General features: G+C 47.0%; 1 protein-coding gene across 1 annotated transcript in view; it reads left to right on the top strand.

The window, feature by feature from the left end:
* The window catches only part of LOC106609610 (exocyst complex component 4), a 343,805-nt gene that overhangs the window by 86,079 nt on the left and 231,984 nt on the right, over nt 1-25,742 (top strand). Inside the window, exons 8-9 of the mRNA XM_045700059.2 lie at nt 9,863-10,008; nt 17,024-17,112. Of these exons, the coding sequence (XP_045556015.2) occupies nt 9,863-10,008; nt 17,024-17,112 (235 nt within the window). The remainder of the gene's footprint in view (nt 1-9,862; nt 10,009-17,023; nt 17,113-25,742) is intronic.

Genomic DNA, 25,742 nt, shown 5'->3' with positions numbered 1-25,742 from the left:
TTCTCTGAATGTTCTAAGGTTGTTGGAAGGTCAAGTCAGGAAGTAAAATCTTTTCGTGCCCAAGGCAATTTTTGGGGCTTTCACTCAAAGCCACCAGCTGAGATATCAATCAATACATTTTCAACAAAAACATGTGTCTAGGGGGACTCCATTCCTAAAAGAATGGATTTCACTAGTCAAGTTCCCACAAGTCGTGAGGGATAAGCAGAAGAGCGAAACAATCAAAGAGCTCATTGATTACCGAGATAATTCTCTGGACGACTTTGATGGACAGAAAGGAAGTCAAAGGACACAGAGTCCTGTTTATTTCTTTATTATCCTTTAATGGACTCCTCAGCCATCCCACCACAGGTGTTCTCCTGGAACCCCTTTAATGGACTCCTCAGCCATCCCACCACAGGTGTTCTCCTGGAACCCCTTTAATGGACTCCTCAGCCATCCCACCACAGGTGTTCTCCTGGAATCCCTTTAATGGACTCCTCAGCCATCCCACCACAGGTGTTCTCCTGGAACCCCTTTAATGGACTCCTCAGCCATCCCACCACAGGTGTTCTCCTGGAACCCCTTTAATGGACTCCTCAGCCATCCCACCACAGGTGTTCTCCTGGAACCCCTTTAATGGACTCCTCAGCCATCCCACCACAGGTGTACTCCTGGAACCCCTTTAATGGACTCCTCAGCCATCCCACCACAGGTGTTCTCCTGGAACCCCTTTAATGGACTCCTCAGCCATCCCACCACAGGTGTACTCCTGGAACCCCTTTAATGGACTCCTCAGCCATCCCACCACAGGTGTTCTCCTGGAATCCCTTTAATGGACTCCTCAGCCATCCCACCACAGGTGTTCTCCTGGAATCCCTTTAATGGACTCCTCAGCCATCCCACCACAGGTGTTCTCCTGGAACCCCTTTAATGGACTCCTCAGCCATCCCACCACAGGTGTTCTCCTGGAACCCCTTTAATGGACTCCTCAGCCATCCCACCACAGGTGTTCTCCTGGAACCCCTTTAATGGACTCCTCAGCCATCCCACCACAGGTGTTCTCCTGTAACCTCTTCAGTGGGCTGTGTTGGTTAATTAGACTGATTCTTCAGGACTACTGTAATAGACCCAACAAAGCCCTGTGTATCCTGCTCATTAAGACACACACACTTCCTCTCCCAGCACAAAGGAAATGCAGGTTGGGAGGTTGGCTTCGCTGCTGGTAATGAACGACAGTGGCACACGTCCATAATGCCTTTTTCTCCTGAGAGAACAGGCACTAACTGCAGCCCAGCGGGCTGATTTAGTTTTGGGACCAGACCCAAGTCACTCGAGTGTATAGAGGAACAATGGCTAATATAGTGGTTGTCTTTGTGTGGGGGAGCTGAAAATGGTGGCCAACACTCGGTTATCGGTGTGTGTGTGTCAAACACACACACTCACCATCCATGAACTCCGGGCTCAGTTTATTATCTGGTGTGAAGAGCGATTTGCAGTTTCTCAGCGGTTTTATTCGCTACCCATTTCCCAATGATCTTTCTTGGTACACGGCCATGAATATTGATTTGCTGTGTGTTAAAACGTCCCTCTCTTGAAGTGCAGCCTCACATCTCATCTCTCCTTCTTCAGAGTGGGGTGGCAGCTAGCCATGGGGGGTTTCAAAGTGTTCGTCAGTCAGCCAGTCACCTCTGTGAAGGTCACAGTACAAGTCCCCAATGGTGACAATCTAATTTCTTTACTGCTGGCCCAATCTGGGGCCGTACCATGACGCCTGTTTGGTAGGGGTCAGTAGAGTCCGACCCGGCTCCCACGCTCCAATAATGGAACACTGTCATGTGTCATCCATCGGGACTTCAGTCACTAGGCTACATGCTTGGCTTTGTTTGCTTGGCTACTTCAGTGGCTACTGTATGTCAGTGGCACAACTAGGATACATTAGTGCAATGCTAAATCTATATGAGGCGTTTTTCTACTTGCCCAGAGTCAGATGAACTTGTGGATACCATTTTTATGTCTCTGCGTGCAGTATGAAGGAAGTTAAAGGTAGTGTCACGAGGCCATGCTAAATTTTTTTTACATTTTAGTCATTTTAGCAGACGCTCTTATCCAGAGCGACTTACAGTAGTGAATGCATACATTTCATACATTTTTTTTTCTTTCTTTCCTGTGCTGGCCCCCCGTGGGAATCGAACCCACAAACCTGGCGTTGCAAACACCATGCTCTACCAACTGAGCTACAGGGAAGGCCTAAATAGCGTTAGCATGATGACTGGAAGCGCAGTGATTGGAAGACTTCGGGCACGCTAGCGTATGCTACTATACCTGTAGACTTCCAGTCACTGGCTCGTCACTCAGTGGCTTAGCTTCATCAACAGCTTGGCTAATGGCTACATTAGAGAACAGTGTAGCCTTTATCACTCAACTCAAACATGAACCAGACTTTAAATCATTTTTTTATTTTAAATGTCTTTATAAATAATAATAATAATAATAATAAAGACAAACAGGAGAAGAAAAGATGAACAGCAAAACCAAATTAAATGGCAGCAGATACAATCTGTTCATAGCATCTTGTACAGAGAAGTGGTGTCATTGTGGACATCTTCTTAGACTAGATATTCTTCATGAACCAGACTTTAAATCCATAGGATGTTATTAGCGTAGATTAGCGCTATGTCGGAGGAGCATAAGATCCATAGCATTATGCCATTAGCATAGCATTCAAGCCATGAAACGCATTCATTATTTTGTTGTTTTCAGAAACGCTTTCAGGGGCATTAATTGCATTCACAGTCATTACGGTTGTTTGATGTGGAGCAGAGACGTGCACTCTGCTCTGGTTTGCATTCACATGCAGCTCCGTGTGCATCGATGTTGTTTGTTTTGTTGGTGTAGTTAGCAAGGCTCTGCTTTGTCTCTGTTCCACCTTGTTGCTGTTGTCTTCGATGAGCGTGTGTGTGTGTGTGTGTGTGTGTGTGTGTGTTTATAGGCTACATATTGAGTATGCGTGTTTGTGAGAGTGTGTGCGTGCATTCGTGTGTGTTTTGTGTGCGTAGGCCTATGTGTTTGGGAATGTGAGACTAGCAAGCTCTGGCCTCTGTTATAGCGTTAAGCTCGAGGTGCGACACGGGGCGCTCATGTTTTGTCAGCTGTGATAATTTTGTTGTTCATCTTCCCTTAGTCGCTTGTGACCAAGGTCCTCGCAACTCCTTCTCTCTCCCTTTCTGTTCCTCTCTCCCTTTTTCCCTCTGGTCTCTCCTCCTCTCCCTACCATTCTTCTCTCCTGTCCCTAGCATTCTCTCCTCTCCTGTCCCTAGCATTCTCTCCTCTCCTGTCCCTAGCATTCTCTCCTCTCCTGTCCCTAGCATTCTCTCCTCTCCTGTCCCTAGCATTCTCTCCTCTCCTGTCCCTAGCATTCTCTCCTCTCCTGTCCCTAGCATTCTCTCTTCTCCCATCCCTAGCATTCTCTCCTCTCCCGTCCCTAGCATTCTCTCCTCTCCCGTCCCTAGCATTCTCTCCTCTCCCGTCCCTAGCATTCTCTCCTCTCCTGTCCCTAGCATTCTCTCCTCTCCTGTCCCTAGCATTCTCTCCTCTCCCGTCCCTAGCATTCTCTCCTCTCCTGTCCCTAGCATTCTCTCCTCTCCCGTCCCTAGCATTCTCTCTTCTCCCGTCCCAAGCATTCTCTCTTCTCCCGTCCCAAGCATTCTCTCCTCTCCCGTCCCTAGCATTCTCTCCTCTCCCGTCCCTAGCATTCTCTCTTCTCCCGTCCCAAGCATTCTCTCCTCTCCCGTCCCAAGCATTCTCTCCTCTCCCGTCCCTAGCATTCTCTCCTCTCCCGTCCCTAGCATTCTCTCCTCTCCCCTCCCTAGCATTCTCTCCTCGCCTCTCCCTAGCATTCTCCCCTCTCCTCTCCCTAGCATTCTCCCCTCTCCTCTCCCTAGCATTCTCCACTCTCCTCTCCCTAGCATTCTCTCCTCTCCCCTCTCCCGAGCATTCTCTCCTCTCCTGAGCACTCTCTCCTCTCCTCTCCCGAGCATTCTCTCTTCTCCTCTCCCGAGCACTCTCTCCTCTGCTCTCCCGAGCGCTCTCTCCTCACCTCTCCCTAGCGTTCTCTTCTCTTCTCTCCTCTCCCTAGCATTCTCTCCTCTCGCTAGCATTCTCTCCTCTCGCTAGCATTCTCTCCTCTCGCTAGCATTCTCTCCTCTCCCTAGCATTCTTTCCCCTCCCTAGCATTCTCTCCTCTCCCTAGCATTCTCTTCTCTGCTCTCCCTAGCATTCTCTCCTCTCTCTCCAATCCTAATTTCCGTTTCTCTATTGAGAGCAGCAGCCAACCTTCCCATCCTTGTCTCTTTGCCTCTGTGTGAGGTCTGTTAGGGCAATGATGATGGTAATAAGACCTAATATGTTTGAGGAGAAAGGTTTTTGGAATGAGATGTTATTGTTGCTGGAATAAAGGTGATTTGAATCACGAGTGCCCCGTGTCGCACTTCAAGCCTAACGCCCAAACCACCTCTCTCCTACACACACACACACACACACACACACACACACACACACACACACACACACACACACCACACACACACACACCACAGTTACCATCAAACAATCAAAACTACCGCCCGTCTGGGCATTTATGCACGCACACATGCACACACACACTCGGGTTGGGGGTTTGAAATAATTTCACAATTTACATTTTTGTCGGATATCCGGCTATTCGAAATACATGTAATTTTTACTTACATTTTGGAGGGCCAGTGAAATGGGCGAGCAGATAGAGGGAGATGGAAAAAGTTGCAGTACCCAAGGCAACTCTGCTACAGCCAAGACCAGCTAACTTGTAGCAGCCAAGGTGTTATTTATCATCCCATGTAACAGTGCCTGTCTTGACTGGAGTAACCTGGAGAAGCTAGCTAGCCAGCTATAGCTAAACAGCCTACCTGTTGGTTGCTTTTTACTCCTTCTCATTTTGCTAACTTTTATTTCTGTAACTTTACAGAGTAAATTGAAAGCCTATCTATTTAGTGAAAATGTTGTTAAATATTGAGTATGGTAGCATCACTTGTCCGTTGAGGTGTAGTTTCAGTGTAAAATATCCAAGTCATGGATGACCGACAGTCCACCTGTTGCCTAGGCAACAGAGACTTTAGCAAAGTGTGTGGAGGGGTTTTCCAAGGCACCGTTGTAGGGGCTCAGCTGCCAGAAACTTACACAGCTAATCTTGACATATTTCTGTCAGTACTTTGCACAATTGACACAATTATTTCTGTCACCGTAACTTTTTATTGACATTTTTAATGGGCAAGTTCATCAGATGGAAGTAAATATTTTGAAACCCTCACAAAAGCCACACACCCACCTACAGACTCAATGCAAGGATTAATATAATAATCCCCAGTCTTGCCACATAAATGGACGTTTCAGAGGCATTGTCAAGCACATATTTCTGATTTTACTGTTACTATTCTGATCCTCTGCTCTCCTCCATGTCCATTGTGCTTTGAGCCGGAGTTTGCAGTAGTCTGTTTGCAGTAGTCTGTCTGCAGTAGTCTGTCTGCAGTAGTCTGTCTGCAGTAGTCTGTCTGCAGTAGTCTGTCTGCAGTAGTCTGTATGCAGTAGTCTGTCTGCAGTAGTCTGTCTGCAGTAGGCTGTCTGCAGTAGGCTGTCTGCAGTAGGCTGTCTGCAGTAGGCTGTTGTCTAAAGGAAGTCTGTCCTGTTCATACCCTCTCCCTCTCTCATCTGTCCTGTTCATACCCTCTCCCTCTCTCATCTGTCCTGTTCATACCCTCTCCCTCTCTCATCTGTCCTGTTCATACCTTCTCCCTCTCTCATCTGTCCTGTTCATACCCTCTCCCTCTCTCATCTGTCCTGTTCATACCCTCTCCCTCTCTCATCTGTCCTGTTCATACCCTCTCCCTCTCTCATCTGTCCTGTTCATACCCTCTCCCTCTCTCATCTGTCCTGTTCATACCCTCTCCCTCTCTCATCTGTCCTGTTCATACCCTCTCCCTCTCTCATCTGTCCTGTTCATACCCTCTCCCTCTGTCATCTGTCCTGTTCATACCCTCTCCCTCTGTCATCTGTCCTGTTCATACCCTCTCCCTCTCATCTGTCCTGTTCATACCCTCTCTCCCATCTGTCCTGTTCATACCCTCTCTCATCTGTCCTGTTTATACCCTCTCTCCATCTGTCCTGTGCATACCCTCTCCCTCTCTCATCTGTCCTGTTCATACCCTCTCCCATCTGTCCTGTTCATACCCTCTCCCATCTGTCCTGTTCATACCCTCCCTCATCTGTCCTGTTTATACCCTCTCTCATCTGTCCTGTTCATACCCTCTCCCTCTCTCATCTGTCCTGTTCATACCCTCTCCCTCTGTCATCTGTCCTGTTCATACCCTCTCCCATCTGTCCTGTTCATACCCTCTCCCTCTCTCATCTGTCCTGTTCATACCCTCTCCCTCTCCATCTGTCCTGTTCATACCCTCTCTCATCTGTCCTGTTCATACCCTCTCCCATCTGTCCTGTTCATACCCTCTCCCATCTGTCCTGTTCATACCCTCTCCCTCTCCTATCTGTCCTGTTCATACCCTCTCCCTCTCCATCTGTCCTGTTCATACCCTCTCCCTCTGCTCATCTGTCCTGTTCATACCCTCTCCTCATCTGTCCTGTTCATACCCTCTCCCTCTCTCATCTGTCCTGTTCTATACCCTCCCTCATCTGTCCTGTTTATACCCTCTCTCATCTGTCCTGTTCATACCCTCTCCCTCGCTCATCTGTCCTGTTCATACCCTCTCCCTCTCCTCATCTGTCCTGTTCATACCCTCTCCCTCTTCATCTGTCCTGTTCATACCCTCTCTCCATCTGTCCTGTGCATACCCTCTCCCTCTGTCATCTGTCCTGTTCATACCCTCTCCCTCTGCTCATCTGTCCTGTTCCTACCCTCTCCCTCTCCCATCGTCCTGTTCATACCCTCTCTCATCTGTCCTGTTTATACCCTCTCTCATCTGTCCTGTGCATACCCTCTCCCTCTCTCATCTGTCCTGTGCATACCCTCTCCCTCTCTCATCTGTCCTGTTCATACCCTCTCCCTCTCCCATCTGTCCTGTTCATACCCTCTCCCATCTGTCCTGTTCATACCCTCTCCCATCTGTCCTGTTCATACCCTCTCTCATCTGTCCTGTTTATACCCTCTCTCATCTGTCCTGTTCATACCCTCTCCCTCTCTCATCTGTCCTGTTCATACCCTCTCCCTCTGTCATCTGTCCTGTTCATACCCTCTCCCATCTGTCCTGTTCATACCCTCTCCCTCTGTCCGTCTGCCCATCCGGCCGTCTGTCTGTCTGTACATCCGTCTGTCCTATTAGTGTGGTTAATTGCTTCAAGTTTACTCCCTCTAATGCAATATATTAGGGTCGGAGCCCCTTCATCAGCCTAACGCCAGCATTTAATTAAGTCTCCCGGGTTAGGTAGTGGGCCACGCTCCATCAGCAGATCACATGGTCATTAGTAATTAATACGCTGACAGGATTAGCGCTCTCTGCTAGGCTTGCATGGTGTTGCTGGAGGGCAGGGGTGGCAGGGGGGCCTGAGTGATGGCTTCCAGAGGGGGAGAGAAGGGAAAAAGTGTGTCTGTGTAGTGGGTCGGCGTGTGTGTTGTCGGGAGAGGGGCGGGTAGGTGTGTGTGTGTGTGTCTGTGGTCCATGCCAGTTTGCTCACACTAGTGTGTGTGTGTCCATGCCAGTTTGCTCACACTAGTGTGTGTGTGTCTGTGTGTCCATGCCAGTTTGCTCACACTAGTGTGTGTGTGTGTGTGTGTGTGTCTGTGTGTCCATGCCAGTTTGCTCACACTAGTGTGTGTGTGTCCATGGCAGTTTGCTCACACTAGTGTGTGTGTGTCCATGCCAGTTTGCTCACACTAGTGTGTGTGTGTGTCCATGCCAGTTTGCTCACACTAGTGTGTGTGTGTGTCTGTGTGTCCATGGCAGTTTGCTCACACTAGTGTGTGTGTGTCCATGCCAGTTTGCTCACACTAGTGTGTGTGTGTGTCCATGCCAGTTTGCTCACACTAGTGTGTGTGTGTGTCTGTGTGTCCATGCCAGTTTGCTCACACTAGTGTGTGTGTGTGTCTGTGTGTCCATGCCAGTTTGCTCACACTAGTGTGTGTGTGTGTCTGTGTGTCCATGGCAGTTTGCTCACACTAGTGTGTGTGTGTCCATGCCAGTTTGCTCACACTAGTGTGTGTGTCGTGTCCATGCCAGTTTGCTCACACTAGTGTGTGTGTGTGTCTGTGTGTCCATGCCAGTTTGCTCACACTAGTGTGTGTGTGTGTCCTGTGTGTCCATGCCAGTTTGCTCACACTAGTGTGTGTGTGTGTGTGTGTGTCTGTGTGTCCATGCCAGTTTGCTCACACTAGTGTGTGTGTGTCTGTGTGTGTCCATGCCAGTTTGCTCACACTAGTGTGTGTGTGTGTGTGTGTGTGTCTGTGTGTCCATGCCAGTTTGCTCACACTAGTGTGTGTGTGTCTGTGTGTGTCCATGCCAGTTTGCTCACACTAGTGGTGTGTGTGTCTGTGTGTCCATGCCAGTTTGCTCACACTAGTGTGTGTGTGTCTGTGTGTCCATGCCAGTTTGCTCACAGTAGTGTCTGTGTGTCCATGCCAGTTTGCTCACACTAGTTGTGTGTGTGTCCATGCCAGTTTGCTCACACTAGTGTGTGTGTGTCCATGCCAGTTTGCTCACACTAGTGTGTGTGTGTCTGTGTGTCCATGCCAGTTTGCTCACACTAGTGTCTGTGTGTCCATGCCAGTTTGCTCACACTAGTGTGTGTGTGTCCATGCCAGTTTGCTCACACTAGTGTGTGTGTGTCTGTGTGTCCATGCCAGTTTGCTCACACTAGTGTGGGGCTGTGTGTCCATGCCAGTTTGCTCACACTAGTGTGTGTGGTGTGTGTGTGTCTGTGTCCATGCCAGTTTGCTCACACTAGTGTGTGTGTGTGTGTGTCCATGCCAGTTTGCTCACACTAGTGTGTGTGCTGAAGTCTTCCCTCTGTGGTGATGGGGGTCTTCTCTCCAGCAGTAATGACATCATTACAGGTCGACTGTATTTCCATCTGCTCCAGCATTACTCTCACCCCACTTTAGGCCGCCCCGCCACGACGCTACGCGGGTCAGAATTACAACGACACGGGCTAAATGGCCCTGCTAAATGATGAAGCCATTAGGAATGGGAGGCTAATTCAGAACATATGTAGTCCCGGGGAGAGAGAGAGAGATGGGGAGATACTGGGGGAAGACAATGAGGAAAGTTAACTTTCTTACCCGACATCTTCAATATCTGTCAGTCTGGGGTTGTTGTTACATCTGTATAAGGTATTTATGATCGTTGATGAGACATGGATGGAGCGGGTTTTAAATATGCAGACGGACTTAGAAATGGGGGATGTGATATTTTGATGACTCGCCGGAACTCTTTCGTGGATTGCTGTGTTAACCTCGATGACATAATCAGTTATAGATCATTGTTCTGCTGACAACATAATTCCTTATGTTCAATGTATTATATGACATAATGCTATGACATACATGAACTGACATCATAATATGTATGTTAGTTGTGTGGTGTTCTTGGAGGATCGTAGATGAGCCTAGATTGTCACCACTCACAGTGATGACTGTTGCTCTATACTCCAATCCGTTGGATGAATCCTAACTTGGAAAACAAAGAACTTGAGCCCTCTGTCAGTGAGTTGTCATTGATGACATGTAATATGTATTGTTTTACTTAACTTAGTGGAATGCGTTTATTGGAAGTCGCTCCCAGAGCGTCTGCTAAATCTAAGTACATAATTGCTAAATTACTAAAATGTCAATGTTCTCTAGGTTCTGTTGATGGACTACCTGGATGTGAAGAACACTAAAAGTGCTGCCGAGCCCTCTGCCCAGCTCACCTACGCCAGCACTGGCAGCGAGTTCGCAGCCTTCTTCGCCAAGAAGAAACCCCAACGTGCCAAGCAGTCCCTCTTCAAGTAAGACACAGACAGGCTAAAAAACTTGAGCATTGAGGGCCAGTTTTACCAGACCTAGATTAAGCCTACTCCTGTACTATAAAACATGCTTGATGGAGAATGTCCTTTGAAAGTGCTTTTTTAGTCAAGGAAAGGGGGAAGATGGCCCCTACACTTCAGAACCCTAACAGAACCAGGTTAGTGTGCAGTAGGGATGTCTATAGTGTTAGTGTGCAGTAGGGATGTCTATAGTGTTAGTGTGCAGTAGGGATGTCTATAGTGTTAGTGTGCAGTAGGGATGTCTATAGTGTTAGTGTGCAGTAGGGATGTCTATAGTGTTAGTGTGCAGTAGGGATGTCTATAGTGTTAGTGTGCAGTAGGGATGTCTATAGTGTTAGTGTGCAGTAGGGATGTCTATAGTGTTAGTGTGCAGTAGGGATGTCTATAGTATTAGTGTGCAGTAGGGATGTCTATAGTGTTAGTGTGCAGTAGGGATGTCTATAGTGTTAGTGTGCAGTAGGGATGTCTATAGTGTTAGTGTGCAGTAGGGATGTCTATAGTGTTAGTGTGCAGTAGGGATGTCTATAGTGTTAGTGTGCAGTAGGGATGTCTATAGTGTTAGTGTGCAGTAGGGATGTCTATAGTGTTAGTGTGCAGTAGGGATGTCTATAGTATTAGTGTGCAGTAGGGATGTCTATAGTGTTAGTGTGCAGTAGGGATGTCTATAGTGTTAGTGTGCAGTAGGGATGTCTATAGTGTTAGTGTGCAGTAGGGATGTCTATAGTGTTAGTGTGCAGTAGGGATGTCTATAGTGTTAGTGTGCAGTAGGGATGTCTATAGTGTTAGTGTGCAGTAGGGATGTCTATAGTGTTAGTGTGCAGTAGGGAGGTCTATAGTGTTAGTGTGCAGTAGGGATGTCTATAGTGTTAGTGTGCAGTAGGGATGTCTATAGTGTTAGTGTGCAGTAGGGATGTCTATAGTGTTAGTGTGCAGTAGGGATGTCTATAGTGTTAGTGTGCAGTAGGGATGTCTATAGTGTTAGTGTGCAGTAGGGATGTCTATAGTGTTAGTGTGCAGTAGGGATGTCATAAGTATTAGTGTACAGTAGGGATGTCTATAGTATTAGTGTGCAGTAGGGATGTCTATAGTGTTAGTGTGCAGTAGGGATGTCTATAGTGTTAGTGTGCAGTAGGGATGTCTATAGTGTTAGTGTGCAGTAGGGATGTCTATAGTGTTAGTGTGCAGTAGGGATGTCTATAGTGTTAGTGTGCAGTAGGGATGTCTATAGTGTTAGTGTGCAGTAGGGATGTCTATAGTGTTAGTGTGCAGTAGGGATGTCTATAGTGTTAGTGTGCAGTAAGGATGTCTATAGTGTTAGTGTGCAGTAGGGATGTCTATAGTGTTAGTGTGCAGTAGGGATGTCTATAGTGTTAGTGTGCAGTAGGGATGTCTATAGTGTTAGTGTGCAGTAGGGATGTCTATAGTGTTAGTGTACAGTAGGGATGTCTATAGTGTTAGTGTGCAGTAGGGATGTCTATAGTGTTAGTGTGCAGTAGGGATGTCTATAGTGTTAGTGTGCAGTAGGGATGTCTATAGTGTTAGTGTGCAGTAGGGATGTCTATAGTGTTAGTGTGCAGTAGGGAGGTCTATAGTGTTAGTGTGCAGTAGGGATGTCTATAGTGTTAGTGTGCAGTAGGGAGGTCTATAGTGTTAGTGTGCAGTAGGGATGTCTATAGTATTAGTGTGCAGTAGGGAGGTCTATAGTGTTAGTGTGCAGTAGGGATGTCTATAGTGTTAGTGTGCAGTAGGGATGTCTATAGTGTTAGTGTGCAGTAGGGATGTCTATAGTGTTAGTGTACAGTAGGGATGTCTATAGTGTTAGTGTGCAGTAGGGATGTCTATAGTGTTAGTGTGCAGTAGGGATGTCTATAGTGTTAGTGTGCAGTAGGGATGTCTATAGTGTTAGTGTGCAGTAGGGATGTCTATAGTGTTAGTGTGCAGTAGGGATGTCTATAGTGTTAGTGTACAGTAGGGATGTCTATAGTGTTAGTGTGCAGTAGGGATGTCTATAGTGTTAGTGTGCAGTAGGGATGTCTATAGTGTTAGTGTGCAGTAGGGATGTCTATAGTGTTAGTGTGCAGTAGGGATGTCTATAGTGTTAGTGTGCAGTAGGGATGTCTATAGTGTTAGTGTGCAGTAGGGATGTCTATAGTGTTAGTGTGCAGTAGGGATGTCTATAGTGTTAGTGTGCAGTAGGGATGTCTATAGTGTTAGTGTGCAGTAAGGATGTCTATAGTGTTAGTGTACAGTAGGGATGTCTATAGTGTTAGTGTGCAGTAGGGATGTCTATAGTGTTAGTGTGCAGTAGGGATGTCTATAGTGTTAGTGTGCAGTAAGGATGTCTATAGTGTTAGTGTGCAGTAGGGATGTCTATAGTGTTAGTGTGCAGTAGGGATGTCTATAGTGTTAGTGTGCAGTAGGGATGTCTATAGTGTTAGTGTACAGTAGGGATGTCATTAGTATTAGTGTGCAGTAGGGATGTCTATAGTGTTAGTGTGCAGTAGGGATGTCTATAGTGTTAGTGTGCAGTAGGGATGTCTATAGTGTTAGTGTGCAGTAGGGATGTCATTAGTATTAGTGTGCAGTAGGGATGTCTATAGTGTTAGTGTGCAGTAGGGATGTCATTAGTATTAGTGTGCAGTAGGGATGTCTATAGTGTTAGTGTACAGTAGGGATGTCTATAGTGTTAGTGTACAGTAGGGATGTCTATAGTGTTAGTGTGCAGTAGGGATGTCTATAGTGTTAGTGTGCAGTAGGGATGTCTATAGTGTTAGTGTGCAGTAGGGATGTCTATAGTGTTAGTGTGCAGTAGGGAGGTCTATAGTGTTAGTGTACAGTAGGGATGTCTATAGTGTTAGTGTGCAGTAGGGATGTCTATAGTGTTAGTGTGCAGTAGGGAGGTCTATAGTGTTAGTGTGCAGTAGGGATGTCTATAGTGTTAGTGTGCAGTAGGGATGTCTATAGTGTTAGTGTGCAGTAGGGATGTCATAAGTATTAGTGTACAGTAGGGATGTCATAAGTATTAGTGTACAGTAGGGATGTCTATAGTGTTAGTGTGCAGTAGGGATGTCTATAGTGTTAGTGTGCAGTAAGGATGTCTATAGTGTTAGTGTGCAGTAGGGATGTCTATAGTGTTAGTGTGCAGTAGGGATGTCTATAGTGTTAGTGTGCAGTAGGGATGTCTATAGTGTTAGTGTGCAGTAGGGATGTCTATAGTGTTAGTGTGCAGTAGGGATGTCTATAGTGTTAGTGTGCAGTAGGGATGTCTATAGTGTTAGTGTGCAGTAAGGATGTCTATAGTGTTAGTGTGCAGTAGGGATGTCTATAGTGTTAGTGTGCAGTAGGGATGTCTATAGTGTTAGTGTGCAGTAGGGATGTCTATAGTGTTAGTGTGCAGTAGGGATGTCTATAGTGTTAGTGTACAGTAGGGATGTCTATAGTGTTAGTGTGCAGTAGGGATGTCTATAGTGTTAGTGTGCAGTAGGGATGTCTATAGTGTTAGTGTGCAGTAGGGATGTCTATAGTGTTAGTGTGCAGTAGGGATGTCTATAGTGTTAGTGTGCAGTAGGGATGTCTATAGTGTTAGTGTGCAGTAGGGATGTCTATAGTGTTAGTGTACAGTAGGGATGTCTATAGTGTTAGTGTGCAGTAGGGATGTCTATAGTGTTAGTGTGCAGTAGGGAGGTCTATAGTGTTAGTGTGCAGTAGGGATGTCTATAGTGTTAGTGTGCAGTAAGGATGTCTATAGTGTTAGTGTGCAGTAGGGATGTCTATAGTGTTAGTGTGCAGTAGGGATGTCTATAGTGTTAGTGTGCAGTAGGGATGTCTATAGTGTTAGTGTGCAGTAGGGATGTCTATAGTGTTAGTGTGCAGTAGGGATGTCTATAGTGTTAGTGTGCAGTAGGGATGTCTATAGTGTTAGTGTACAGTAGGGATGTCTATAGTGTTAGTGTGCAGTAGGGATGTCTATAGTGTTAGTGTGCAGTAGGGATGTCATTAGTGTTAGTGTGCAGTAGGGATGTCTATAGTGTTAGTGTGCAGTAGGGATGTCTATAGTGTTAGTGTGCAGTAGGGATGTCTATAGTGTTAGTGTGCAGTAGGGATGTCATGTAGTGTGCAGTAGGGATGTCTATAGTGTTAGTGTGCAGTAGGGATGTCTATAGTGTTAGTGTGCAGTAGGGATGTCTATAGTGTTAGTGTGCAGTAGGGATGTCTATAGTGTTAGTGTGCAGTAGGGATGTCTATAGTGTTAGTGTGCAGTAAGGATGTCTATAGTGTTAGTGTGCAGTAGGGATGTCTATAGTGTTAGTGTGCAGTAGGGATGTCTATAGTGTTAGTGTGCAGTAGGGATGTCTATAGTGTTAGTGTGCAGTAGGGATGTCTATAGTGTTAGTGTGCAGTAGGGATGTCTAGTTAGTGTGCAGTAGGGATGTCTATAGTGTTAGTGTGCAGTAGGGATGTCTATAGTGTTAGTGTGCAGTAGGGATGTCTATAGTGTTAGTGTGCAGTAGGGATGTCTATAGTGTTAGTGTGCAGTAGGGATGTCTATAGTGTTAGTGTGCAGTAGGGATGTCTATAGTGTTAGTGTGCAGTAAGGATGTCTATAGTGTTAGTGTGCAGTAGGGATGTCTATAGTGTTAGTGTACAGTAGGGATGTCTATAGTATTAGTGTGCAGTAGGGATGTCTATAGTGTTAGTGTGCAGTAGGGATGTCTATAGTGTTAGTGTGCAGTAGGGATGTCTATAGTGTTAGTGTGCAGTAGGGATGTCTATAGTGTTAGTGTGCAGTAGGGATGTCTATAGTGTTAGTGTGCAGTAGGGATGTCTATAGTGTTAGTGTACAGTAGGGATGTCTATAGTGTTAGTGTGCAGTAGGGATGTCTATAGTGTTAGTGTGCAGTAGGGATGTCTATAGTGTTAGTGTGCAGTAGGGATGTCTATAGTGTTAGTGTGCAGTAGGGATGTCATTAGTGTTAGTGTGCAGTAGGGATGTCTATAGTGTTAGTGTGCAGTAGGGATGTCTATAGTGTTAGTGTGCAGTAGGGATGTCTATAGTGTTAGTGTGCAGTAGGGATGTCATATAGTGTTAGTGTGCAGTAGGGATGTCTATAGTGTTAGTGTGCAGTAGGGATGTCTATAGTGTTAGTGTGCAGTAGGGATGTCTATAGTGTTAGTGTGCAGTAGGGATGTCTATAGTGTTAGTGTGCAGTAAGGATGTCTATAGTGTTAGTGTGCAGTAAGGATGTCTATAGTGTTAGTGTGCAGTAGGGATGTCTATAGTGTTAGTGTACAGTAGGGATGTCTATAGTATTAGTGTGCAGTAGGGATGTCTATAGTGTTAGTGTGCAGTAGGGATGTCATTAGTGTTAGTGTGCAGTAGGGATGTCTATAGTGTTAGTGTGCAGTAGGGATGTCTATAGTGTTAGTGTGCAGTAGGGATGTCTATAGTGTTAGTGTGCAGTAGGAATGTCTATAGTGTTAGTGTGCAGTAGGGATGTCTATAGTGTTTGTGTGCAGTAGGGATGTCATTAGTGTTAGTGTGCAGTAGGGATGTCTATAGTGTTAGTGTGCAGTAGGGATGTCTATAGTGTTAGTGTGCAGTAGGGATGTCTATAGTGTTAGTGTGCAGTAGGGATGTCTATAGTGTTAGTGTGCAGTAAGGATGTCTATAGTGTTAGTGTGCAGTAAGGATGTCTATAGTGTTAGTGTGCAGTAGGGATGTCTATAGTGTTAGTGTACAGTAGGGATGTCTATAGTATTAGTGTGCAGTAGGGATGTCTATAGTGTTAGTGTGCAGTAGGGATGTCTATAGTGTTAGTGTGCAGTAAGGATGTCTATAGTGTTAGTGTGCAGTAGGGATGTCTATAGTGTTAGTGTACAGTAGGGATGTCTATAGTGTTAGTGTGCAGTAGGGATGTCATTAGTATTAGTGTGCAGTAGGGATGTCTATAGTGTTAGTGTGCAGTAGGGATGTCTATAGTGTTAGTGTGCAGTAGGGATGTCTATAGTGTTAGTGTGCAGTAGGGATGTCTATAGTGTTAGTGTGAAGTAGGGATGTCTATAGTGTTAGTGTGCAGTAGGGATGTCATTAGTATTAGTGTGCAGTAGGGATGTCTATAGTGTTAGTGTGCAGTAAGGATGTCTATAGTGTTAGTGTGCAGTAGGGATGTCTATAGTGTTAGTGTGCAGTAGGGATGTCTATAGTGTTAGTGTGCAGTAGGGATGTCATTAGTATTAGTGTGCAGTAGGGATGTCTATAGTGTTAGTGTGCAGTAGGGATGTCTATAGTGTTAGTGTACAGTAGGGATGTCTATAGTGTTAGTGTGCAGTAGGGATGTCTATAGTGTTAGTGTGCAGTAGGGATGTCTATAGTGTTAGTGTGCTGATTCAGGCTGTTGCAGGCTAGAGAGACAGCCCAAACAGATCTGGGATCAGGCTAGAGAGACAGCCCAAACAGATCTGGGACCAGGCTAGAGAGACAGCCCAAACAGATCTGGGACCAGGCTAGAGAGACAGCCCAAACAGATCTGGGACCAGGCTAGAGAGACAGCCCAAACAGATCTGGGACCAGGCTAGAGTGACCGCACAAAAACATCTGGGACCAGGCTAGAGTGACCGCACAAAAACATCTGGGACCAGGCTAGAGTGACGGCACAAACACATCTGGGACCAGGCTAGAGTGACGGCACAAACACATCTGGGACCAGGCTAGAGTGACGGCACAAACACATCTGGGACCAGGCTAGAGTGACGGCACAAACACATCTGGGACCAGGCTAGAGTGACGGCACAAACACATCTGGGACCAGGCTAGAGTGACGGCACAAACACATCTGGGACCAGGCTAGAGTGACGGCACAAACACATCTGGGACCAGGCTAGAGTGACGGCACAAACACATCTGGGACCAGGCTAGAGTGACGGCACAAACACATCTGGGACCAGGCTAGAGTGAAAGTGTGTTACTCTCTTCCAGGTTTGAGTCGTCGTCTCACGCCATCAGCATGAGTGCCTACCTGAGGGAACAGAGGAGAGAGCTGTACAGCAAGAGTGGAGAACTACAAGGTAAGGGAGGGCAGGAGGGAGGGAGGGGTGTGGAGAGGTACAGAGCTGGGAAGGAGTAGAACAAGGGAGGTGCCAAAACAAAGAGCGCCCCGTTGCACCTCAAGCCCAACACTATAACAGAGTCCTGCGCTGGCCAGGTACACACGCACACGCACACACACACACACACACACACATAGACAGACAGACAGCGAGGGGGAGATTGGAGAGTGAGTCCCTGGAGAGTCTCACTGTTCCACAGCTTTTCTTCTGTCTGGTTTCTCTCCCCTTGCTCCCTCGCTCTGCGATGACCTTGTGGTTTCAATCAGCGGCGCCTGACAGCACTGTTTGCCTGCTTGTTTCATCGTTTTTTTCAAACCCCGTTCCTCCGAGACATTGCCTGTGTGTAAAATGGAAGTGAGAGGCATGGTGGAAGAGAGAGAGGTCGTTGAAAGGAGGAGAGGTTCCGAGAGAGAGAATTATTTTCAGATCCTGCATAATCGGTCATATGTCACAATTTCCATGATTGCATTTCGAGCAAACTTTAAGGTGAGTCACAGCAATGCTAAGTGTCACCTGTTTAGCATTGAACAGGTGAAACATCTCAACGACCCTCCCTCGCAGGCCTCGAGGTATGATTTCAATTTTGATAGGAAACGCCAGTCAATGCTAACCTAGCATACAGGCTCCATACACAAAATGATCGCCCCGTTCGAAAATTCCAGATTAACATTTCCTTAAAAAGATGTGCTTCAAATAGCCGCCAACTTTTGTCCTTACCCCTCGGTAGCTCAGATGTGAAAAAGATAATAAACCAATATTTGGGCCGGTGGTTGAATGCCTGGCAGCATTAAACGAAGATGACATTTCTCTGCCTTTCATTTCTGCTTTCACAATGCTTAGCTCGGGTTCCGCAGACTGCTAGGGACCTGAATGGCAGAGAGAGATTCAAGGAATCAAATTATTTAGAAAAGTTAAATAAATCGACTTGGATGAAAAGTCACTGTTATCATCACACCACTGTATGTAGAAGCCATTCAGTGATTTCTGAAGGAATACATTATAATTAGAAAAACATGTAGAGACTTTCAATCTCTTTTTTTTTAAATGAATCTGACTGTAGAACAGAGAGAGATTGAGAGATGTTGAGTTAGCCTGGCCAAGGGATTATCCAACACTTAAAGAGAGCAGTCTTTTCTCTACTAGACATAAGATCTCACCTCGATATACAGTAATCCATTCACACAGTCAACCATCACCAGCACACTTTCTCTATTGGCTGATGCCAGTTTTATAGTGCAGCTGGCATAGTTGATTGGAGTGTGATATTTAGAGCTCCAATAATCAAATCTAACAAAATCTACACAGTTTATTAGGTACACCACCCCGTTCACGAAAATGGTTAGCTCCTACAGACAGATGGCCGTGGATTGCTACAGTTCAAGTCGGACGTTTGCATACAGTTACACGGAACCCAAACCGTCTGTGCTCGTGCGTCATCGTGCATAAATGTATTTTGTCCCCCCACACCAAACGAGATCACGACACGCAGGTTAAAATATCTACTAGCTACTAGCTGTGTTTCCCATGATAAATAAGGGCTGTACTTCTCTGCAGTGACAGGACTGTAGTACTACTAGCTGTGTTTCCCATGATAAATAAGGGCTGTACTTCTCTGCAGTGACAGGAGTGTAGTACTACTAGCTGTGTTTCCCATGATAAGGGCTGTACTTCTCTGCAGTGACAGGAGTGTAGTACTACTAGCTGTGTTTCCCATGATAAATAAGGGCTGTACTTCTCTGCAGTGACAGGAGTGTAGTACTACTAGCTGTGTTTCCCATGATAAATAAGGGCTGTACTTCTCTGCAGTGACAGGAGTGTAGTACTACTAGCTGTGTTTCCCATGATAAATAAGGGCTGTACTTCTCTGCAGTGACAGGAGTGTAGTACTACTAGCTGTGTTTCCCATGATAAATAAGGGCTGTACTTCTCTGCAGTGACAGGAGTGTAGTACTACTAGCTGTGTTTCCCATGATAAATAAGGGCTGTACTTCTCTGCAGTGACAGGAGTGTAGTACTACTAGCTGTGTTTCCCATGATAAATAAGGGCTGTACTTCTCTGCAGTGACAGGAGTGTAGTACTACTAGCTGTGTTTCCCATGATAAATAAGGGCTGTACTTCTCTGCAGTGACAGGAGTGTAGTACTACTAGCTGTGTTTCCCATGATAAATAAGAGCTGTACTTCTCTGCAGTGACAGGAGTGTAGTACTACTAGCTGTGTTTCCCATGATAAATAAGGGCTGTACTTCTCTGCAGTGACAGGAGTGTAGTACTACTAGCTGTGTTTCCCATGATAAATAAGGGCTGTACTTCTCTGCAGTGACAGGAGTGTAGTACTACTAGCTGTGTTTCCCATGATAAATAAGGGCTGTACTTCTCTGCAGTGACAGGAGTGTAGTACTACTAGCTGTGTTTCCCATGATAAATAAGGGCTGTACTTCTCTGCAGTGACAGGAGTGTAGTACTACTAGCTGTGTTTCCCATGATAAATAAGGGCTGTACTTCTCTGCAGTGACAGGAGTGTAGTACTACTAGCTGTGTTTCCCATGATAAATAAGGGCTGTACTTCTCTGCAGTGACAGGAGTGTAGTACTACTAGCTGTGTTTCCCATGATAAATAAGGGCTGTACTTCTCTGCAGTGACAGGAGTGTAGTACTACTAGCTGTGTTTCCCATGATAAATAAGGGCTGTACTTCTCTGCAGTGACAGGAGTGTAGTACTACTAGCTGTGAATGGTGGACGGTTTGTTCTTTGTCTCTTTACCTGAGGGAGATGGTACATTCTGTTACATATCCTTAACAAACGGTATCTCTCAGGGGGTGCGTGTATGTGTGTGTGAATGGGGCCCTTCCGTCTCCCTCATTACAAACACATGCCCAGAGCTTAGGAAGCTTAATTACATCGTCTCTCCAGTGAAGCACACCGCGTATGCTTCCATTAATCCACAGCTTCATCTAAAGGCTTCATTATAGCTACATATGGACCCACAGCTGGGTGGGTGAGTGGGTGTGGGTTTGTATAGATGTGTGTGTGTGTGTGTGTGTGTGTGTGTGTGTGTGTGTGTGTGTGTGTGTGTGTGTGTGTGTGTGTGTGTGTGTGTGTGTGTGTGTGTGTGTGTGTGTGTGTGTGTGTGTGTGTGTGTGTGTGTGTGTGTGTGTGTGTGTGTGTGTGTGTGTGTGTGTGTGTGTGTGTGAGAAACAGAGGGAAGGCAGGAGACATGTCCCTGTATGTTTAATCTCCCTCTAGCTAGCTCTTTGAACAGAGAGGCTCTCTCTTTCTGGTCTAGAATCATAATCTAGAGAGCCTCTCTCTTTCTAGTCTAGAATCATAGTACAGACACCTTTTCCTTCCATTCCATCCACTCCCGACTCCATGAATAAATGATGGAAACAGGGAAACCACTTCCAAGGTACAGATTTGTTATCATAGCCCTGAATGCAGGCAATTGCTTTATCCTTTCCTGTTTTCCTCCAAAGTGCCAGTTGGGAGAGAGTGAGCGGGGTGTTCATCATTGCCATTTCCAAGATATTTCTCAATAACCACGTTTTTTTTTAGACTATACCTTTTTGAGTTGTTTTTGTTAGCGCAGCAACAGAACAGAGCTGTATTACCTTACCCCAGGGCAGGCAGTGTTGAAATGACAACTACACCATGATCTAAACACAAAGGTTTGTCTATCAGCCTCCGCTCCTGCCTCGTATGACCTCCCCTCCCACCCAGACACGGTCATAATAGACCCGCAACTCTGTTTCACGCGTTTCTATCCCCCTATCTTCTATATTTCCCTTTTTGAATTTCAAAATGGCTTGTTGTCAAACAAAATACTTGACTCTCCGCAGTAGTCCACCTTTTCTTTCTCCCTTAATTCCTATTGTGTGTGTCCTTCTACAGTATGTCTGCCCGCATGTGTGTGTCCTTCTACAGTATGTCTGCCCGCATGTGTGTGTCCTTCTACCGTATGTCTGCCCGCATGTGTGTGTCCTTCTACAGTATGTCTGCCCGCATGTGTGTGTCCTTCTACCGTATGTCTGCCCGCATGTGTGTGTCCTTCTACAGTATGTCTGCCCGCATGTGTGTGTCCTTCTACAGTATGTCTGCCTGCATGTGTGTGTGTGTCCTTCTACCGTATGTCTGCCCGCATGTGTGTGTCCTTCTACAGTATGTCTGCCCGCATGTGTGTGTCCTTCTACAGTATGTCTGCCCGCATGTGTGTGTCCTTCTACCGTATGTCTGCCCGCATGTGTGTGTCCTTCTACAGTATGTCTGCCCGCATGTGTGTGTCCTTCTACCGTATGTCTGCCTGCATGTGTGTGTGTGTCCTTCTACCGTATGTCTGCCCGCATGTGTGTGTCCTTCTACCGTATGTCTGCCCGCATGTGTGTGTCCTTCTACAGTATGTCTGCCCGCATGTGTGTGTCCTTCTACAGTATGTCTGCCCGCATGTGTGTGTGTGTGTCCTTCTACAGTATGTCTGCCTGCATGTGTGTGTCCTTCTACAGTATGTCTGCCCGCATGTGTGTGTATGTGTCCTTCTACAGTATGTCTGCCCGCATGTGTGTCCTTCTACAGTATGTCTGCCCGCATGTGTGTGTGTGTGTCCTTCTACAGTATGTCTGCCCGCGTGTGTGTGTCCTTCTACAGTATGTCTGCCCGCATGTGTGTGTCCTTCTACAGTATGTCTGCCCGCATGTGTGTGTGTGTGTGTCCTTCTACAGTATGTCTGCCCGCATGTGTGTGTCCTTCTACAGTATGTCTGCCCGCATGTGTGTGTGTGTGTCCTTCTACAGTATGTCTGCCTGCATGTGTGTGTGTGTGTGTCCTTCTACAGTATGTCTGCCCGCATGTGTGTGTCCTTCTACAGTATGTCTGCCCGCATGTGTGTGTCCTTCTACAGTATGTCTGCCCGCATGTGTGTGTCCTTCTACAGTATGTCTGCCCGCATGTGTGTGTCCTTCTACAGTATGTCTGCCTGCATGTGTGTGTCCTTCTACAGTATGTCTGCCCGCATGTGTGTGTCCTTCTACAGTATGTCTGCCCGCATGTGTGTGTCCTTCTACAGTATGTCTGCCCGCATGTGTGTGTCCTTCTACAGTATGTCTGCCCGCATGTGTGTGTCCTTCTACAGTATGTCTGCCCGCATGTGTGTGTCCTTCTACAGTATGTCTGCCCGCATGTGTGTGTCCTTCTACAGTATGTCTGCCTGCATGTGTGTGTCCTTCTACAGTATGTCTGCCCGCATGTGTGTGTCCTTCTACAGTATGTCTGCCTGCATGTGTGTGTCCTTCTACAGTATGTCTGCCCGCATGTGTGTGTGTGTGTGTCCTTCTACAGTATGTCTGCCCGCATGTGTGTGTGTGTGTCCTTCTACAGTATGTCTGCCTGCATGTGTGTGTCCTTCTACAGTATGTCTGCCCGCATGTGTGTGTCCTTCTACAGTATGTCTGCCTGCATGTGTGTGTGTGTGTCCTTCTACAGTATGTCTGCCTGCATGTGTGTGTGTGTGTCCTTCTACAGTATGTCTGCCCGCGTGTGTGTCCTTCTACAGTATGTCTGCCCGCGTGTGTGTGTCCTTCTACAGTATGTCTGCCCGCATGTGTGTGTCCTTCTACAGTATGTCTGCCCGCATGTGTGTGTGTGTCATTCTACAGTATGTCTGCCCGCATGTGTGTGTCCTTCTACAGTATGTCTGCCCGCGTGTGTGTGTCCTTCTACAGTATGTCTGCCCGCATGTGTGTGTCCTTCTACAGTATGTCTGCCCGCATGTGTGTGTGTGTGTGTGTCCTTCTACAGTATGTCTGCCCGCATGTGTGTGTCCTTCTACAGTATGTCTGCCCGCATGTGTGTGTGTGTGTGTCCTTCTACAGTATGTCTGCCCGCATGTGTGTGTCCTTCTACAGTATGTCTGCCTGCATGTGTGTGTCCTTCTACAGTATGTCTGCCCGCATGTGTGTGTGTGTGTGTGTCCTTCTACAGTATGTCTGCCCGCATGTGTGTGTCCTTCTACAGTATGTCTGCCCGCATGTGTGTGTGTGTGTCCTTCTACCGTATGTCTGCCCGCATGTGTGTGTGTGTGTCCTTCTACAGTATGTCTGCCCGCATGTGTGTGTGTGTGTCCTTCTACAGTATGTCTGCCCGCGTGTGTGTGTCCTTCTACCGTATGTCTGCCCGCATGTGTGTGTGTGTGTGTCCTTCTACAGTATGTCTGCCCGCATGTGTGTGTGTGTGTGCCTTCTACAGTATGTCTGCCCGCATTGTGTGTGTGTGTCCTTCTACAGTATGTCTGCCCGCATGTGTGTGTCCTTCTACAGTATGTCTGCCCGCATGTGTGTGTCCTTCTACAGTATGTCTGCCCGCATGTGTGTGTCCTTCTACAGTATGTCTGCCCGCATGTGTGTGTCCTTCTACAGTATGTCTGCCCGCATGTGTGTGTGTGTGTGTCCTTCTACAGTATGTCTGCCCGCATGTGTGTGTCCTTCTACAGTATGTCTGCCCGCATGTGTGTGTCCTTCTACAGTATGTCTGCCCGCATGTGTGTGTGTGTCCTTCTACAGTATGTCTGCCCGCATGTGTGTGTGTGTGTCCTTCTACAGTATGTCTGCCCGCATGTGTGTGTCCTTCTACAGTATGTCTGCCCGCATGTGTGTGTCCTTCTACAGTATGTCTGCCCGCATGTGTGTGTCCTTCTACAGTATGTCTGCCCGCATGTGTGTGTCCTTCTACAGTATGTCTGCCCGCATGTGTGTGTCCTTCTACAGTATGTCTGCCCGCATGTGTGTGTCCTTCTACAGTATGTCTGCCCGCATGTGTGTGTCCTTCTACAGTATGTCTGCCTGCATGTGTGTGTCCTTCTACAGTATGTCTGCCCGCATGTGTGTGTCCTTCTACAGTATGTCTGCCTGCATGTGTGTGTCCTTCTACAGTATGTCTGCCCGCATGTGTGTGTGTGTGTGTGTCCTTCTACAGTATGTCTGCCCGCATGTGTGTGTGTGTGTCCTTCTACAGTATGTCTGCCTGCATGTGTGTGTCCTTCTACAGTATGTCTGCCCGCATGTGTGTGTCCTTCTACCGTATGTCTGCCTGCATGTGTGTGTGTGTGTCCTTCTACAGTATGTCTGCCTGCATGTGTGTGTGTGTGTCCTTCTACAGTATGTCTGCCCGCGTGTGTGTCCTTCTACAGTATGTCTGCCCGCGTGTGTGTGTCCTTCTACAGTATGTCTGCCCGCATGTGTGTGTCCTTCTACAGTATGTCTGCCCGCATGTGTGTGTGTGTGTGTCCTTCTACAGTATGTCTGCCCGCATGTGTGTGTCCTTCTACAGTATGTCTGCCCGCGTGTGTGTGTCCTTCTACAGTATGTCTGCCCGCATGTGTGTGTCCTTCTACAGTATGTCTGCCCGCATGTGTGTGTGTGTGTGTGTCCTTCTACAGTATGTCTGCCCGCATGTGTGTGTCCTTCTACAGTATGTCTGCCCGCATGTGTGTGTGTGTGTGTCCTTCTACAGTATGTCTGCCCGCATGTGTGTGTCCTTCTACAGTATGTCTGCCTGCATGTGTCTGTCCTTCTACAGTATGTCTGCCCGCATGTGTGTGTGTGTGTGTCCTTCTACAGTATGTCTGCCCGCATGTGTGTGTCCTTCTACCGTATGTCTGCCCGCATGTGTGTGTGTGTGTCCTTCTACCGTATGTCTGCCCGCATGTGTGTGTGTGTGTCCTTCTACCGTATGTCTGCCCGCATGTGTGTGTGTGTGTCCTTCTACAGTATGTCTGCCCGCATGTGTGTGTGTGTGTCCTTCTACAGTATGTCTGCCCGCGTGTGTGTGTCCTTCTACAGTATGTCTGCCCGCATGTGTGTGTGTGTGTGTCCTTCTACAGTATGTCTGCCCGCATGTGTGTGTGTGTGTGTCCTTCTACAGTATGTCTGCCCGCATGTGTGTGTGTGTGTCCTTCTACAGTATGTCTGCCCGCATGTGTGTGTCCTTCTACAGTATGTCTGCCCGCATGTGTGTGTCCTTCTACAGTATGTCTGCCCGCATGTGTGTGTCCTTCTACAGTATGTCTGCCCGCATGTGTGTGTCCTTCTACAGTATGTCTGCCCGCATGTGTGTGTGTGTGTGTCCTTCTACAGTATGTCTGCCCGCATGTGTGTGTCCTTCTACAGTATGTCTGCCCGCATGTGTGTGTCCTTCTACCGTATGTCTGCCCGCATGTGTGTGTGTGTGTGTCCTTCTACAGTATGTCTGCCCGCATGTGTGTGTGTGTGTGTCCTTCTACAGTATGTCTGCCCGCATGTGTGTGTCCTTCTACAGTATGTCTGCCCGCATGTGTGTGTCCTTCTACAGTATGTCTGCCCGCATGTGTGTGTCCTTCTACAGTATGTCTGCCCGCATGTGTGTGTCCTTCTACAGTATGTCTGCCCGCATGTGTGTGTCCTTCTACCGTATGTCTGCCCGCATGTGTGTGTCCTTCTACAGTATGTCTGCCTGCATGTGTGTGTGTGTGTGTGTCCTTCTACAGTATGTCTGCCCGCATGTGTGTGTCCTTCTACAGTATGTCTGCCCGCATGTGTGTGTCCTTCTACAGTATGTCTGCCC

Source organism: Salmo salar, chromosome 17 (genome assembly GCF_965601325.2).
Source record: "Salmo salar chromosome 17, fSalSal1, whole genome shotgun sequence".
In the NCBI taxonomy this organism is placed as follows: domain Eukaryota; kingdom Metazoa; phylum Chordata; class Actinopteri; order Salmoniformes; family Salmonidae; genus Salmo; species Salmo salar.
Note: the sequence above shows the minus strand (reverse complement) of the source record. Positions and strands in the feature narration are given on the sequence as shown.